This window comes from Lissotriton helveticus, chromosome 5_1 (genome assembly GCF_964261635.1).
Source record: "Lissotriton helveticus chromosome 5_1, aLisHel1.1, whole genome shotgun sequence".
NCBI classification, from domain to species: Eukaryota; Metazoa; Chordata; class Amphibia; order Caudata; family Salamandridae; genus Lissotriton; species Lissotriton helveticus.
This window is the reverse complement of record NC_136065.1, coordinates 456,028,014-456,044,972: the sequence shown is the minus strand read 5'-3', so window position 1 is coordinate 456,044,972 and position 16,959 is coordinate 456,028,014. Positions and strand designations below refer to the sequence as shown.

The 16,959-nt window shown below is 47.8% G+C and overlaps 1 protein-coding gene across 4 annotated transcripts in view; it reads right to left on the bottom strand.

The window, feature by feature from the left end:
- Positions 1-16,959, bottom strand: part of MAPK8 (mitogen-activated protein kinase 8) — a 417,190-nt gene that overhangs the window by 263,840 nt on the left and 136,391 nt on the right. For all 4 annotated transcript variants that reach the window (XM_078642701.1, XM_078642699.1, XM_078642702.1 and 1 more), the window contains exon 4: positions 9,726-9,855. In XM_078642701.1, coding sequence (XP_078498827.1) covers positions 9,726-9,855 — 130 coding nt within the window. The remainder of the gene's footprint in view (positions 1-9,725; positions 9,856-16,959) is intronic.

The window sequence follows — 16,959 nt, the reverse complement described above, 5'->3', positions numbered from 1 at the left end:
ATGGGCAGTCTTCTTTGGCTCGATGGCCGTTGTCGGCTCGACTTCTCTTCTCGGCGACCTTCTTTGGGTCGACGCCCTTTTTTGGATCGATGACCTTCTTGGGACCGACGGTCTTCGGATCTGCGACCTTCTTGGGGTAGACCGCCTTCTTCGAATCGACGACTTTCTTGGTGTCGACGCCCGTTGATGGCTCTGCGTCCGTTCTTGAGTCGAAGGCCTTCTTGTGCTCGATGACTTTTTTGGGTTGAGCGGTTTTGCTCGGTGCCGAGGCCACTTTGAGAAGTGTTTTGCTGGGTCCCGTGGTACCGGACGGCTTGGGTGTGGTCTTCGGAGCCGAGCCGGAAGGCGGGGCTTCTGAAGCGGTGTTTCGGTCGCGGCTAAGGCTTTTAGGCGATGCTTTGACCGGAGCCTTGTCTGGAGGTGGAGGCGGGGTAGGGGCTTTGGTACTCACGGTTTGCCCCGGTGTGATCTGGTCATCGGAGTCTGACTAGTCCTCTACGGTGACTATCTCCAGGTCGTCGGAGCCCTCCGCCTTTGGGAGTTCATGTTCGCCGTCGAATATGTTCTCTGGGTCTGGTGCCTGCCGCTGCATCGCTAGTCAGCTGCTCTTCGGTTCCGGATAGTTTTCTTTGACCGGAACAGAGCACAAGCTGGACAGTGTTCTTCGTTGTGCTCCGGGGATAGGCACCTGTTGCATACCTTATACTGGTCACTGTGTGGAAACTTAGATGCACACTGTGGGCATCTTTTAAACTGGGTCCTTTCCATCAGCAGGAGGCCGAGGTGGCGCCAAAAAGGCCCAACGGCCCGCATCGACGACCAGAGAGAAATGGAAGTGTTGTTGAGTCGAGGGATACTGAGCGGAAACAACACCATCGAATTTAGTAGGTTTTGGCTAGAGCGAGTTGAAAAACTTCGGTCCCGAAGTTGGAGCTGTCGAAGTGCATCCAAACCCAATGGCGGAAAGAAACAATCTGAAGATGGAGAAGATGCCCATGCGCACTGTAGTCCAGAGGAGGAGTCACCTATCTTGTGATACTTCGAAGAATCTTCCAGGACAAGTTGCAAACATCCGGACCCAACACTAGGCGGCGATCTATGCTAAGATATGAATTCAGCAGCCCACATGCCTCGAACACAGACTTTATTTTCCTTGTAGCACTAGAGTGCATTGGGAGGTGCCTGGCTCCCGCAATGCTCAATTCTATCATCGCCCTCTTGGAAGGGCGGTTTTCCTGTAAGATTTACTGTTCTCCTGTTTCATTTAGTCCGATTTTCTTCTACCAGTAGCTGGTCATTACAGGGCAGCCTGTGAGACTCAGCAGTGGCAGCTAAAGCACAAGTTACTACTTGTGCAATGATATATCTGTAAGAGACATTAGTTAGTGATATATTCCTTACCTTAGAATATCCCCAGGCGTCAGACTGGATCCGGAAAGTTTTTCGTCAGCAGTACCCCTGCGCGTCTGTAGGTGGCGTTGTGCGGCTCCGTGTCCGTTGCGGTCATCGTAAGTGCCGAGATGACATCACGGAGATTACTTAGGCGCCCCCATGCGCGCTGACGTCCGTTCTGTACACGACTTTCCACGCAAGGAACGCAGAGCCATGCAAGAAACTGACCACTGGTGCCATGAAATCAGGGCCCTGAAAGGGATGACCTTAACCCTAGAAATCAATTCGCAGAACAGGGAGGATGGGTGGGGCGGTAAGGAATCTATCACTACTAATATTTCTTACAGATAGATCGTTACCGAAGGTAAGTAACTTGTGCATCTGAAAGAAACACGTAGTGATAGATTCCTTACCATAGAATAGATACCCCAGCAATACCAACCCCGGTGGTGGGTCTGCGAATAAGATTACACCAGAAAGTCACGGAGAACAGAACGGCCAAAGAAGCCGTCTCTCCGGACTTGACTGTAAGGCTGTAATGCTTGGTAAACGTGTGTAGCGAGGGCCAAGTAGCTGCCTGACAGATGTCTTGCAGGGGGACACCATATCCCAATGCAATAGTAGCTGCCGTCGCCCTGGTAGAATGGGCGCGCAACCCGACCGGAGGTTCCTTTTTAGCCAGATACACAAGACGACACAGCAGGAGATAGCCTCTTGTGTACAGCCCGACCTTTCTTGGTGCCTACGTAGCCAACAAAGAGCTGGTCATCCACCTGGAACTGTTGTGTGCGATTCAGGTAAAAGGCGAGCGCACGTTTTGGGTCCAGATGGTGGAGCCTCTCTTCCTCTCTGGAAGGGTGCGGAGGCAGAAAGAAAGTGGGCATGGTGATAGTTTGCCCAATGTGGAAGGCAGTAACAACCTTCGGCAAGAAGGAAGGACGAGTGCAAAGCACAACCTTGTCCGGATGAACAGATAGAAAAGGAGGCTTACAGGAAAGACCCTGGAGCTCACTCAGGCGCCTAGCGGATGTGATGGCAACCAGGAAAGCAGTCTTCAAAGTCAATAAACGAAGAGGACAGTTGTAAAGTGTCTCAAAAGGAGAACACATCAGATAAGTAAGAACCAGATTCAAGTCCCACTGCGGAATTACAAACGGAATAGGAGGGAAAAGGTAAGTAATGCCTTCGAGAAATCTATTAACAAGAGGGGACTTGAAAAGAGGGCTGATCAGGGAGCCTGAGAAAGGCTGAAATCGCAGAAAGGTATCCCTTAATAGTGCCCAGAGCAGAACCCTGCTGGGCCAGCGAAAGAAGGAACAAAAGGACTTCTGAAAGAGGGGCAGAAAGGGAATCAACAGCCTTTGCTGTGCACCATGGCACAAATTTGTTCCACCTGCAGGCGTATACCGATTTAGTGGAGGGACGCCTGGCTGCCAGAATTATATCACAGACTTCAGGAGGCAATCAAATGGGATCAGCTGTCACCGCTCAATCTCCTCACATGTAGGTGGAGGCTGGACAGGTTCGGAGGATCGTCCCCTGCTGCTGTGACCGAATATCCTCCCGAAGAGGCAGACGGATCGGGGGATGCACGCTCATACTGAGTAGCTCTGGATACCAAACTCTTCGAGCCCAGTCCAGGGGCACAAGAACGTCTTGGTCCTGGTCGTGCCTGATCTTCTTCAGCACTCTGGGTAGAAGTAGTATAGGCGGAAAGGCGTACAATAGACCACAACTCCACTCGTGGTGAAAAGCATCGCCGAGCGAGTGCCGCCTTGGAAATTCCAATGCGCATAACTGATGACATTGCGCGTTCTCTTCGGTGTGGAATAGATCCAACCAAGGCTCCCTCCACTGTTGAAAGAGACCTTGCACCACGTCCGAGTGAAGATGCCATTTGTGATCCATCATGCACCTGCGGCTGAGTTTGTCCGCCGTGGCGTTCAAAGACCCTGCCAAGTGCTGAACCATCAAGGAAATGCCTTGACGTTCCAGCCATGTTCAGAGACTCAGACCCTCCTGACATAGGGTCCACGACCCCAACCGCTTTGTTTGTTGCAATACCACATGGCGGTGGTATTGTCTGTGAACACCTGAACTACACCCCCCTTGACAGAGGGAAGGAATGCCTTCAGTGCAAATCGGATCTCCTGGTGCTCCAGAAGGTTGATATGGAGCCTGGACTCGATCAGAGACCTCTGATCTCTGGCTCTCCCATGTGGCCGCCCCATCCCAGGAGGCAAGCATCCGTCACCACTGTGTGCTCCGGTTGGGGAAGGGAGAGGGATCTGCCGCTGACCCAATGCTGGTTCGTGAGCCACCACTGCAATTATCATGCAGTGCCCTCCTAGATCTGGATGTAGTCGGACAGGTTCTCCTGATGCTGCGCCCACTGGAACTTCAAGTTTCACTGCAGACCCCGCATATGCCATCTGGCATGATTGGTCAGCAGGCTGCAGGAGGCCATGAGACCCAGCAGCCTCAAGGTCATCCTAACCGAAACCCAGGACAAGGGCTGAAAGATCGGAATCATAGCCCGAATGTCCCGGATTCACTGCTCAGGAGGATAGACGTGAAACTGCACTGTGTCCAGAACCGCTCCGATGAAGAGGAGCTTCTGAGAGGGGATCAGGTGTGACTTCGGCACGTTGATGGAAAACCCCAGCAAATGCAGGAGGTCGGCCGTAGTCTGGAGGTGTGAGACTGCCTGGGGCGAGCCCGACTTCAACAACCAGTCGTCGACATAGGGGAAGACTGAAACCCCCGATCTGCGCAGATGAGCTGCGACCACCGCCATCACTTTCGTGAACACCCGAGGGGCGCTGGTAAGGCCAAAAGGGAGCACAGTGAACTGAAAGTGCTCGTGGCCTACCGTGAACCGCAGGTAACGCTGGTGGGCCAGCAGGACAGGGATATGAAAATATGGGTCCTGCAAGTCCAACGCTACCATCCAGTCTTGCGGGTCTAGGGCAGACAAGGCCGGAGCAAGTGTGAGCATCTTGAACTTTTCCTTCCGGTGGAAGCGATTGTGGTTCCGAAGGTCTAAGATAGGACGGAGGCCCTTGTCCTTCGTTGGAGCCACGTAATGGTGGGAATAACAACCACAACCTACTTCTGGCGCCGGAACGCGCTCAATGGCCCCCTTGGTCAAGAGGGCTGCAACTTCCTGCTGGAGAAGTGCAAAGTGATCCCAGACATGCAGTGGTACTGAGGTGGCATGGCTGGAGGGGTAATCTCGAAGGCAGTTCTTTCCTTGTCCGCGCCAGCAAGCGCAGATCCGGAGGGAGCAGTACCCACAGTCCATTTTTGACTGAGTTATTTTGGGGACTTTCGTCTCTTTTTTTGAGTCTTGGACTCCTAGTGTATAGGGATGTGTGGTTTTAAGTCTTGTGCGGCTTGTCCCCGCACAATGTCGTGACGGACCCACATCGTGAGTGTCTCTACTTCCTGGGGCACGACCACAACTCTGAGTCGTGCCCCGATTGCCGGGCATTGGCTCCGAAAACTTTGCGGGAGTGGTCCCGAAAGTTGCTAGAGGCCCGGGTGTCGGCTCCATGCCGATCAAGGTCCCGGCAATAAGCAAATCAGATGAACGTTGGTCAGCTGATCCCCAGCTCTTTTAAGCAGCTGTCCGGATCTATAGGCGAGGGGTCGTATTGTTTTTGTTTTTAAACATCAGGCCTTGCAAATTTTACCCTGACCCTACATTGTATATGGCAGCAGGAACATAAAATTGACTTATTCAGACCACCTGTGTTGTAAATCTGGCCACACTTACATACCCAGCATATTGTAATATTTTCTTATAGAAATGGCGTTGGTCACAGTAATTCATATCTCGTATCCTATCCATTTTAAGTGCTCGCTTTCCACACACGCAAATCATGTACAATCAGTAGTGGAAAGGTTGAAAACCGGCATATATCGGTCACCAGGCAGTAAAAGATCACATTTTGATTACACAGTGACTTTGAAAGGCCCTCTCTCGAAGATTTCCCTGCCGATTCCATGATGATCGGATCAGTAACTCAGCCCTGACACGTAATTTGGCAATTACCTGTTGGAAAAGAGAATGTAGTAAAAACAAATGTTTTGTATTGGTATTTGTTTGTATACAGGTTTTTACTAGTAGTCAACACATTATTTATTCTTTCCTGGTTAAACAACCATACTGCATTGCCAATTGTTCTCGGAAATGTAGACTATATAAAAATAGCCCTTTGTAATACAAATATCCAGCCCATCCATCAATTAAAAGCTTTCAACCAAGTGTTAGATTTTACTACTGCTAATTTGACAAAGCATAATAGTGCTTTAAAAAATGGGGAGCGTTTGTAAAGTATGCGTGCTTCAGACGAAGAGGAGGGTGGCTCACCTTTCAAATGTTTTTCAGGAAGACTCTCCAAAGCACACCTTTGTTTAGGGATACTCTCAAAGCAGGGTCTGCAGCCTAGAGCACCCACAACAGAGACACAAAGAGGCTGGATGTTTTGAACAGCCTGACATCCGCTCAAATAAAAATGCGAACCAGACAGAAAATGCTACGCGTAGGGGCCCCAATTCACCCTGCAAAACAGACTGCTTTTTCACCCCTCACATTAACCATCTACTAAAAGTTAGTGCTTGCTAACAAGTTCTTAATTGAAAGTTGCGGTCTGGATCTTCACCTTCCAGCCACAGGAATGCAGGCAATACACTTTTGCTGCCTGTGGAAGCAGTACTCGCCCTTCATCTTGTGCTGTGTCAAACTACAGGTGACCATAAATGATCCCACTCTGCTTTATAATTAATACTTCGAGCCAGACTTGAGAAGACATCTCTCCAGCATTTGCAGAATCTTCTTTCAAGGTTTGCGCCCAGGCATTAATCTAAGCCGAGTACTCGCCCAATACCTATCAAACAGTATTAAATACAGGATTATATTCACATGCAAATATGTTGTTCTCTCTAGAGACTTTCAGCCTCAAATTGCATGCTGGCTCAAAAAGAGTTGCCGGCATTCATAAAATCTGGCATGAAAAACATCTCTTTACTTTTATTTTTCTTTGAAAGGACCCTCTTCTGACTCTCATCCTTGGCATACAGTTTTCTTTATTTATGGGCACAACCTTTCCTAAATTACTTGCAAGTTTGCCTTAATCTCCATTAATGTATTTTGGCAATTTGTACACATTTAATTTCAACAATCACAGTCTCCCCTTTTTTGAAAGCCATACCTCGGCAATCTAACACCTCCTACAGCTCATCTATTAATCTCAGCCAACATCGGCATGCACTACTGTACCTCCAGCCTCACATTAACAATAACACTCAACTATAAATGTAATCAACCTCAAATAAACTGGAGTGAATGCATGGAAAGGTTTTGCTCGAGAGCACAAGACTAATCTCAATCACACTGGCCTAATAGCTAACCATGGGTTCCGGAGAACAGTGCTGCTCAACGTAAGTGTTTTAGCACCTCGTCAGGGGTAGTTAACAATATATAAATGCAATTACAATATCCACAGAGAGTGGGAGTATCTCCTCAGTATGCATGACACAATCAATTATTTTAGAGACAGGTTACCCGCTGAAGAAAAACAAAATTCCACCCAACAGCTTTGAGTTTCCTAGATTCCCTATCCACGATGGATGCTAGGAATGGAGAACAAGAGGCTTGGTGACTGGTATTGATTGCTGGGGCAGAAATTTTTTTTTCCCCGGGCTGTCATCCCTGGGTCCAAAAGATCTTCGTTGAAAGGCAAGAGCACAAGGCTGCAGCACCTCTGTCAACAAGTCAGATTTGTTCTCCACCAAAGGTAACATGAGTTCAAGGATCCCTGCCACCTTGCAAATCACCAAATGGAAAGTAGCCACCTTGAGAGGGTAAGAGACTCCATCATTTCTGGTGATTTGTCCAGGCCACTTGTGTTCCTCATTTCTAGACAGTCACCCATATCAGTGGACAGCAGAGGTAGGAGGTAGGAGGTTTGTCCCCTACCAGTCATCCATGCCATGGAGCACAATGTCCACCATGTCTATAGTATCAGAGAGATCCAAAGAGGTCTTTCATCATGTTGCAATACAGTTCTCGTATCCTATTTTGTTGCTCCCCTATCAGGCACCGGCCCTCCTTGTGGATCTATGAATTGGCTCCACAGATTAAGGTAGGGGATGATCTCAAGGAGGACCATGCGGAGCCCGTATTGGAGACGACAGTCAGCCCTGCAATGAGCATCAGAGATTATATAAACTGAGGAATGGGAGATGGGATCATGGGTAAAAAGTCACCGCTGGCACGACCTTGTGCCGTGCCGGAAAAGTGATGGAGCTGAACAACACCGGGAAAGGGCTGGCCAGTGTGAACCCAAAGGGTTCCCACAGGGTTCCACGGGGACCAGAGACTTTCTAAAGGAGACTGCTGCCCGTCTGAACATGTCAAACATTGCAAGAGGGAAAAGGTAGGAACTACATTCAGAGCCAAGAATTCACAATAGGCCTGAGGCAGCAAGGGGTACTGTTTCAGCACCAGAATAGCCCACAACAGTAGAGGTTCAGAAGGCCCTTGTTGTGGCAGACAGAGGGCTGCGCCCTCAAGAGGTGTAATAATCACCAGTTCCGGTTTAGGTGGTGACTCTACGGGATGCAGGCGGTGCCTAAGGTATTTACCTAAAAGAAGATGGATGTTGCTACACGTTATGCTTGTGGCGTTTCTCACTGAACAACCTTTAAGAAGGGAGAGAGGGAAACAGACGTTGTCCGAGACTGAAATCGAGCAAAACACTCACCCTAACTGAGCTCATTAAAAGCGTTGTCTCCGTCTCCACGATTGCCTTCAGATGCATGCTAAGGAAGGAACCTCATGACCTTGCGTCATGCTCCGACACCAGACACCACAAACAAATGTAATGAGCGTTCTTAACTGACATAACCACTGCAGGAATGGTTGGGGAGGAGACCTTACCAGCACTGCATCATATTGGCACAAACATTTTTGTGAAGAGAAATCTCTCAAACAAGACAGGGATCTCTGGATACATCAAAGGATGTAGGGGATATAAAAGGAATCAACGTCAGGGTGTTGGAGTGCGTATCTAATGGCTCAAGGGACATCACTGCTGCATCATATCCAGCACTAACATGGAACCAGGGCAACCTACTAGCACAGAAGTGCTACTCAAAGTTTACAGATCCACTCTGGCACCTGGAAAATCTTGGAGTTCAGCAATCTACAGGCAGAAGTATCCAAGAGAATAGCAACTGCAAGGCACAAGTGGCTGTATCTGGGCATATCTGGTTGCTTCGTATAGGATGATGGTTGTAGAGTGGCAAGAGAGTAAATATTTGGTCGATGAAGGTAGGGTCTGGGTGTATGAGTACACAAATCGTATGGATGACAAACCTGCCATAAACAGATATCCAATAAGCAGACACCATCAGGTGGCAGGCAGTACCTGGGCACATGAAGTATAAAAAACAGTAGTGGAGTTTTCACAAATGTGTAGCAGGGAAGCATTTTTTCCTCATCATCATTATCATCAAATTAAACACATACCACAAAGCAGAATAGATTATGGATGAAGTGAATCACAAATCTCAAGAGTCGCAAACAATTGCAAACTCTTCAAGTACTAATAAGACCTGCAAGCGGTCTTTGACAAAGGTATGGTATGGCACCACAATGGTGCAATGTGAGCTAGTGCATGTGAGGGTACTGTATCCCGGTGTCATCTTCTCCAACCTCTTGCTAGCATTGGTAAGGTTCAAGAGTACTACCTCTGGCTCTCACATGGAAAGCAACAACATGTTATGATCAAACTATGAAAGCACTCAGCGGAGAAGGTAAAAAATGGTGCAATGTTCTGAGAGCTCTCACAAAAAATACATATGTCAGGGCAGCATCAACATTCCTTGAAACCGGTCACTGCTGATGGGAACAACAGACAGACAGACAGACAGACAGACAGACACACACACACACACACACACACCCACCACCCCCCGCAATGGACTCCTTTCTCTCCTGTTAGAGCCAAATACCCCTTTGCAGCATAGCTCCCGCCCACCCCTTCTTCAGGGCTCACAGAAATTACATGCTCTCACTAGTAACAGTAGAGCTAGTGGCTCAATTATGCATAAAGCTCCAACACACAAGTACACTGTCCATACCTATCCAACCAAGCCCTCACTGAGGACATTAAGAGCCAAATACCAAGCTTTGGCTCATATGCACCCCCACTCTGTGTCCCCACCCCTAAAACTTGTTTTCAACTGTTAACCAACCAACTCAAAGATAAGCACAAACCCTTGTTTTTGCTAATGAGAAGACAGCCATGGAGAGCAGCACTTACATTCTTGTGGTTTACGCATTTCATTAGGACCAGCTCGCGATAAGCCCTCTTCGCATGTGTCTGGTTCTGAAATGGGCGGCTCAACTTCTTTATCGCAACATTTCTTTCAAGGATCGCATCATAGGCAGCACTGAAAGAGATATAAACCCTCATTGCTGGACATGAAAAAACAATTGATGCACAGCACTACCCCCAATCCATCCTCTCATTACGTCAGTCCTGCTAATATACAAACATGGCATCAAATGCAGAACAATTATGCTACCCATAATGTGACATTCCCAACATAAGATCGACTTTACACCCTTTACAGAATCATTCCAAGCACTAGCTAGAATGTACACATTCGTCCCACTGCATGCTACTCTGTCTACTACCACACAAACATGGAGACCAGTGAGAAAATAACTAGAACGTACATACTTTTCCTACCTGTACACGACGTACTATCATAGGTTTTTGCAATCCAGAAAAAACAGCGCTGCCATTTCTTTGGAGCGAAGGCCCAGGAAAACATGGCAATTTTTCGGGCCAACCGAAGTCACCTTTCCAGGGTGACAAGCGAATTCTGTGAAGAATTTAGGCATCAGATTCGATGATGGCCTTCCTTTATTACCCCAGGTGAATTCAGTGGTGGGGTCCTGCTTTGGATTCCTGAGTGTCTTAAGAAAGTTTCTACACTTTGTACTTCTCAGCCAGGACACCGGCGATACAGGTACTGCTGTCATCTAGAATGGACTATAGCATGCCTTGTATCACGGCATACTTCATCAACAAACTGCAAGTGGTCCAAAATGCAGCAGCAAGTACTCTCCTGGGCTTGCCTTAGAGCACATATGTCCCCGCACTTGAGGGCATTGCATTGGCTCCCCATAAGAAGAGAATTTTATTCGAGACTCGTTTAGCTCTACTTAACCCTTAATCAGATGGGCGCTGGGTACCTCAGGGAACACATTCGTTTTTATGTTCCCTCTAGATGCCGTAGTTCAGCCTAAGCCCTTTCAGCCAGGACTCCCAACATTGGGCAGGCTAGGGCAGGCGGCAAATCCTTCTACTTTTTAGGGCAGTCAGCTTGGAATAAACTTCATACTGAGATTCGGAGCATTACATACATTTCTCAGTTGAGGAAGAGACTGAAGACATGGCTGTTTAACCAAGACTAAACAGATTTATATGTGAGCGTTGGCAGAGTTGCAGAGCGCTAGAACACTCCTTGGAGTATTAACACAAGTGCTTTAAAAATGCCCTTCCATTCATTCATTTATTTATTTTAGCTTTAGCATTGCTCTCTAACAAAAAAATTCCATCTTATTTGTAAGAGCACGTCTGGATTCATGTAAAGTGTCGGTCGGAGTACATGTCTTTAAAAAACGCTTTCACTGCAGAATGTTTGCTCTGTGGTTCAGAGGTCACTAGGGAAGTGCTGATCTGTTACATATTTCTGTACAAGGTTATCCAGGGACAAAGGGGAGCCTGTCGACGGTTGAAGTTGTGCCTGTGATTAACTGCTGCTGTTTCCGTTCTGTTTCCTTTGTCAAGGTTTACGATAAGATGTAAGATGAAGGTCTTTTAACATGACAACTGAAGAAATGTGTGTTATTGTTGGCAACCACAACTGAGAAAACAGACCTGTCTGGGAACCTCCTTACTGCAGTTGTGTAATCTCCATGACCCTCTTGACCCTTTAATGTTACATGCCGAGATAATTGTTGTCCATTGTACTTTATGTAATCATGAAATGTATATATGCTAGTTGTTCTGTCTGACGCGCAGACTCTCTGGTCGCTTGACACCAAGGTACTGCTGCAGCAATATAAATAAACTGAATGCTGGAAGATTTACCACGACGGACTGCCCCATTATATAAAGAAGAAGATCCTGCTTCATCAGCTGGTACTGTGACTTGGATGAACGCGAGCCACTCCAGCCAGTGCCCAACACCGCAGTGAAGAGTCTGATGTGGACCCCTGCAAATCTCGTAGTGCACACCTCAAGAGCAAGACTGGAGTCGGCATCTGATGAAACAATAAATAAAAAATTGGAAACCTACTACAAGAAGAGATGGCCCATTACAGGCACACACCAGCCTGAAGGAACAGATAGGGCAATTAAGGCCCTGGGAAAGAGGGCAGCAGGAGGACCCCATCAATAGGGGCAAAAAGACCATAACCACAAAGGAGGGCGTTTCACGCATATTAGGCGTTGATAAGAACGGTGCCTTGGGCACTACAGATGGGCAAGAAACAGGCCCCGAGATTCCCATCCCCATCAACAATGATGAGGCTCTCCAAGCAGAGAATGAACTTTACTGCTCCTCCAAGTTAGATACAGATATCAAGGAGGTGGAAGTAAGGAGAATGGGAACTTCTGGGAAGGCATGCAAGGCCTCAGGGTCTAAAATGGACATCGTGGGCCCCTTCTGAGATTATATGTTTGACCCTGTCCTCATCAAACACCCCTTGTTTCCAGAATGGACATATTCTCAGCATGTAGCAGAGTGCCTTTCATACTGGGTGAGAAAGGAGAGCCCGATGGAGGTCGGATCTCGATTACAATCAGAATGCCCTCGACCCACCCTCCCTGACAAGGTCATGATGACCCCAAAACAAGACCCCAAGGGGGGTTGCATTCATTGCTAAGGGTGGTAAGAACCCTGGAAAAAGACTTGATAAGGGCCTCAAGTCTTGCCAGGATTGTCTACTTGACATCACTGGACCATTAACCAAAATGTTTGAGATGGCTGAGGTAGCCTACCTCGGCAACTCACCATTTGACCCCAATGAGTTAGGCCAATGGGTCTAAAGAACCATTTGCCTTCTAGGAAACGCCAACAACACAATTTCAAATGAGAGAAAGAAGGGCATTCTACTGAAAATACACCCCAAACTAGTAGAACTGGCTAACAAGGATGGGAGCCCCTGTCTCTCAATAGCTCCTCTTCGGAGACGACTTCATAAGGGAAATGGGCAAATATGTAATGGGTGTTTAGCTCCATTCAGAAGTCCCAAAAGGACATTACAAAAGTGTTCCAGGATAGGGTTTTTAGCAGGGCTGGGAGAACAGTGTTCCTAGACCATGGCCAAGCCTCAACAAGACCCTTCCTGGACTGTGGCGCAAGAGTATTTCAACCGACCTGTGCCAGCCACCTAGCCTTCTACCCACACAGACGGTGAATGCGTGAGATTCTTCAGGGGTGAATGGAAGCAGAGAGGATTCTCCGCATGCAAGAGTCTCAGAAGACCTTTCAGGTACCCCTATAAAGGTGGAAGGCAGACTAGCCCAATTTTGTGGGGAACTGGAAACTAGTGACACAGGACCCCCGAGTTCTGAGCACAGTCAAAAGATACAAGATAGAGTTTGAGAATACCCCGATTCAAGTAAAGATTCCAAGGGAAAGTGTTCTTGCAGGTGGACAAGAACCTAGTGTCACAAGCAGTAAATAGCCTGTTAGCCAAAGGGGCAATCTGAGAGGGATCAGAGTTACAGCAGACAATGAATGAATGGCTCCTGCATCGCCGGGTCCTTGCAGCTGCAGCGACAAGGTCTCAGTCATCACTCCTGCATCTTCTGGTTTTGTCAGCAACATCTTCCTTGTAGAGAAGAAGGACAATGGTCCAAGACCTTAATAAACATGAAGGACCTTATTGAATGGGAAGTTTATAACCATTTAAAGATAGAAGGGGTTCACCTTTTAAGGCATGTGCAGATAAAAGGGAACTGGTTGACAAAGCTAGACCTCAAGGATGCATATTTGGCCGTTCTAATTTGGACTCCACATCAGAAATGTTGCCATTTACTTGGGATGGAAAACTGTCAGTTTTACAGTAGCCCCTTTGGCCTGTCGTCTATCCCTTGGTGCTTCACCAAGGTCCTCTGACCCATAGCGGCCTGGCTCTGGGAAAGGGCAGTCAGAATGATAATATACCTGGACGATATTCTGTTAATGGCTCAGTCCAAAAGTGTGGTCTCCAGTCATACAGATCTCACCATACCCTTATTAGAACACCTGGGTTTTATCATGAACAGGAAAAAATCATGTTTGGTACTGAGCCAGGAAACACAGTTCCTATTTTTTTTGTTGACACAGTAAAAGAAGAACTTAGGTTGCCAAGAGAGAAGGTGGAAGCTTCACAAGGAATTGAGGAAAATACTAGGAGAAAGGAGATCCAAGCAATTTACTTAGGTCCCTTATACTACTGGTCCCTCCAAAGACTCAAGGAAACACTGTCTTACCCAGATGTTGTCTTAAGACAAAAACTCAAGGAAGGAACTTCTGTGGTGGCTCAAGAATGCAGAAGCATGGAATGGCAGGGCCCTTTTTGGGAAGGATGGGGTGTGAGATATGGCAACTCATCGACAGGGGGACGTTGGATAGATTAAGAGAAGGGGTTCCACATCAACTGCTTAGAATTACTAGCAGGGCCAAAATTGATGAAATTACATGTGATGCTGCGCATGGACAATGTATCAGCTTTGAGGTATGTCAACAAGTTGGGAGGTTCTCACTCCAAAGGACTTGCAAATCTAGCAACGGGTTTCTGGGGATATTGCTTGAGCAAAGGACTTTCAGTTGTAGTGGAACATATTCCTGGTTTAAGCAACGGCGAGGCAGAATTTCAAGGACTTAAGCAATTGGAGGTTAGACAGGGACATATGCCTAATTATCTAAGCAAAATGGGGAGCGACCTCTTTGCTGCTAGGGTAAACTCACAGCTGGATGAAATTCTTCAGCTGGCTACCGGAGGCTCGGAGGGGGAAGGGGGAGGCTGTTAGACGCATTCCTCCAAGATTGGAAGGGGGTTAGCATCATATGCTTTCTATCCATTTGCCATGCTGCCACAACTACTCCTGCATGCGCAGAGGTACGGAGAGTCCATGGTGGTAATAACAATCCTTTGAAAGGTTGCAGGACTGTTCCCCAAACATGCTAGAAATTAGCATAGACTTCCCCGACCTAATACAGTCATTACAGGAAATAATCCTAGGCACAGAAGGAGCGCCACACCCTCGCATAGAACAAGGGCTACTGGTAACTGATGGCCTTGAGATTTTATTTATTTATTAATTTTCCACATTTGTTAAGCGCACTGTTACCGAAACGGTGTCCTGGCGCTGAATAACCACAGGTGTGCATAAAGAGGGAATTAGTATGTGAATAACCAAGTTTTCAGGGCCCGCCTAAAAGGCAGCAGGTCAGACATCTGCCTAAGGGCCAGTGGCAGAGCATTCCAGGCCTTGGCTGCTCCAAGGGAGAAACTCCCCCCCCCCCCCCCCCCCCCGCCCCCCCCCCCAGCGAGCCTTCCTGGCTTTAGGGACAAAGATCAATCCTTGGTTAGCCGACCTGAGTGACCTAGTCGATTTGTACCACTCAAAGAAGGAGGTCATACAGTGGGGGCCCAAACCGTTCAATGCTTTAAAAACTACACCGAGCGATTTGAAGACTATTCTTTTCCGCACTGGCAGCCAGTGTAGTTTTATCAGATCTTGTGATACCAACGAGAATTTGGGAGTGCCCGTAATTAGGCGGGCCGCCGCGTTCTGCAGAACTTGGAGTTTGTTTAACAGCCCTTTTTGGGCATTTAGAAGCAGGCTGTTACAATAGTCTAGTCGAGATATTGCCAATCCCGTAACCACTATTTTTCTGTGTTCGTCCGGGATGTAATGAAGCACTTTTCGTATTGTTTTCAAGACATAGTGAATGGATGCCGACAGGGCGTTGACCTGCGCCCTAAAAGAGAGGGTGTCATCCATCAGTACCCCCAGGTTTTTGACCTTTGTAACTGGAGAGGGGGGGAGTCCCCATTTTCTCGGGCCACCACCTTGGGGACCAGAAATTTTCTTTGGCCCCAAATAGTAGAACTTCAGTCTTAGCTGAATTCAATTTGAGACAGTTCTCTGCCATCCAGTTACTGACCTCCCGCATGCAGTCCTTGAACCTGTCCGCTGTGTCGCCCACTCCACCCGGTAGCAGCGACACTACAATCTGTGTGTCGTCTGCATAAGATGTTACGTTAAAGCCAAAAGATCTTATGACTGGCGCCAGGGTGGAGACGTACACATTGAAAAGGGTCGGGCTCAAGGAAGAGCCCTGAGGGACTCCACACGGGAGTACGAAAGGGACCGATTCTAGTCTCCCAGGGCTACAACCTGAGTCCTGCCAGAGAGGAAGGCTTGCAGGATCTTGAGGGCCATTCCCTGAATTCCGCAGGCCCCCAACCGGTCCACCAATAGCCTGTGGTGGACCGTGTCGAAGGCAGCGGACAGGTCGAGCATGATCAATGCGGCTCTGCCTCCTTCATCCATCACTTGTCTTATCTCTTCGGCAGATTTTATCAGGGCAGATTCTGTGCAGTGCCCTGGCCGAAATCCATGCTGAGATGGATCCAGACATCGTTCTTTACCTAGAAAGGCGCTCAGCTGAGTATTTATTATACCCTCTATAATTTTGGCCGGTAGAGGTAGCCTGGCGATGGGTCGATAGTTATTCAAATCGCCTACATCTAGGTTGGGTTTTTTGAGAAGGGGTAAGATCGATGCTTGTTTCCAGCATGTAGGGAACTCTCCCCTTTCCAGCATGTTATTGAAAAGAGGGGTGAGTCTTGATGCTATGATGGATGGGACTGTTTTTACAATGGCGGCCGGGCAGGGATCAGCAGGGGAGCCTGATTTAATCCTCTGTAACCAAATCCTAACTTCCTCCTCGGTGATAGGGGAGAAGTTGAGTAGTCTCTCAGTGTGGCAGTCTGTTTCTGAGCTATCTGGGTTAGTCGATGGAGAGATGACCGTAGCTAGATGATCCAGAGAATAAAAGATCTTCTCGACCTTACCCTTGAAAAATGTGGCCAGATCTTCACATAGATCCCTACTAGGGGGAATTTCCACTGATTTGGGGGCTGAAAGGGATATGACTGTGCGGAATAGTTCTTTTGAGGAGTTACTTACGTTCTGAATGCGAGTGGTAAAAAAGGCCCTTTTGGCCGCACGAATCCTCTCTTTATAGGCTACCAACTCTGCATTCAGCAGCTTTTTGTCCTCCTCCTTGTAATATTTCCGCCAGTTTCTTTCCAGTTTTTTACATTTCACCTTATGGTCCCTGATTTGTTCAGAGTACCAAGGCGCTGATGGACTGGCGCGAGTGGAATGGTACATTTTCAGGGGTACTAGTTGCATGCATGCTGAGTCTAACCAGTTGGTATAACTCGTTGCTGCCTCCTCACCCGTACCTAGGGTATGT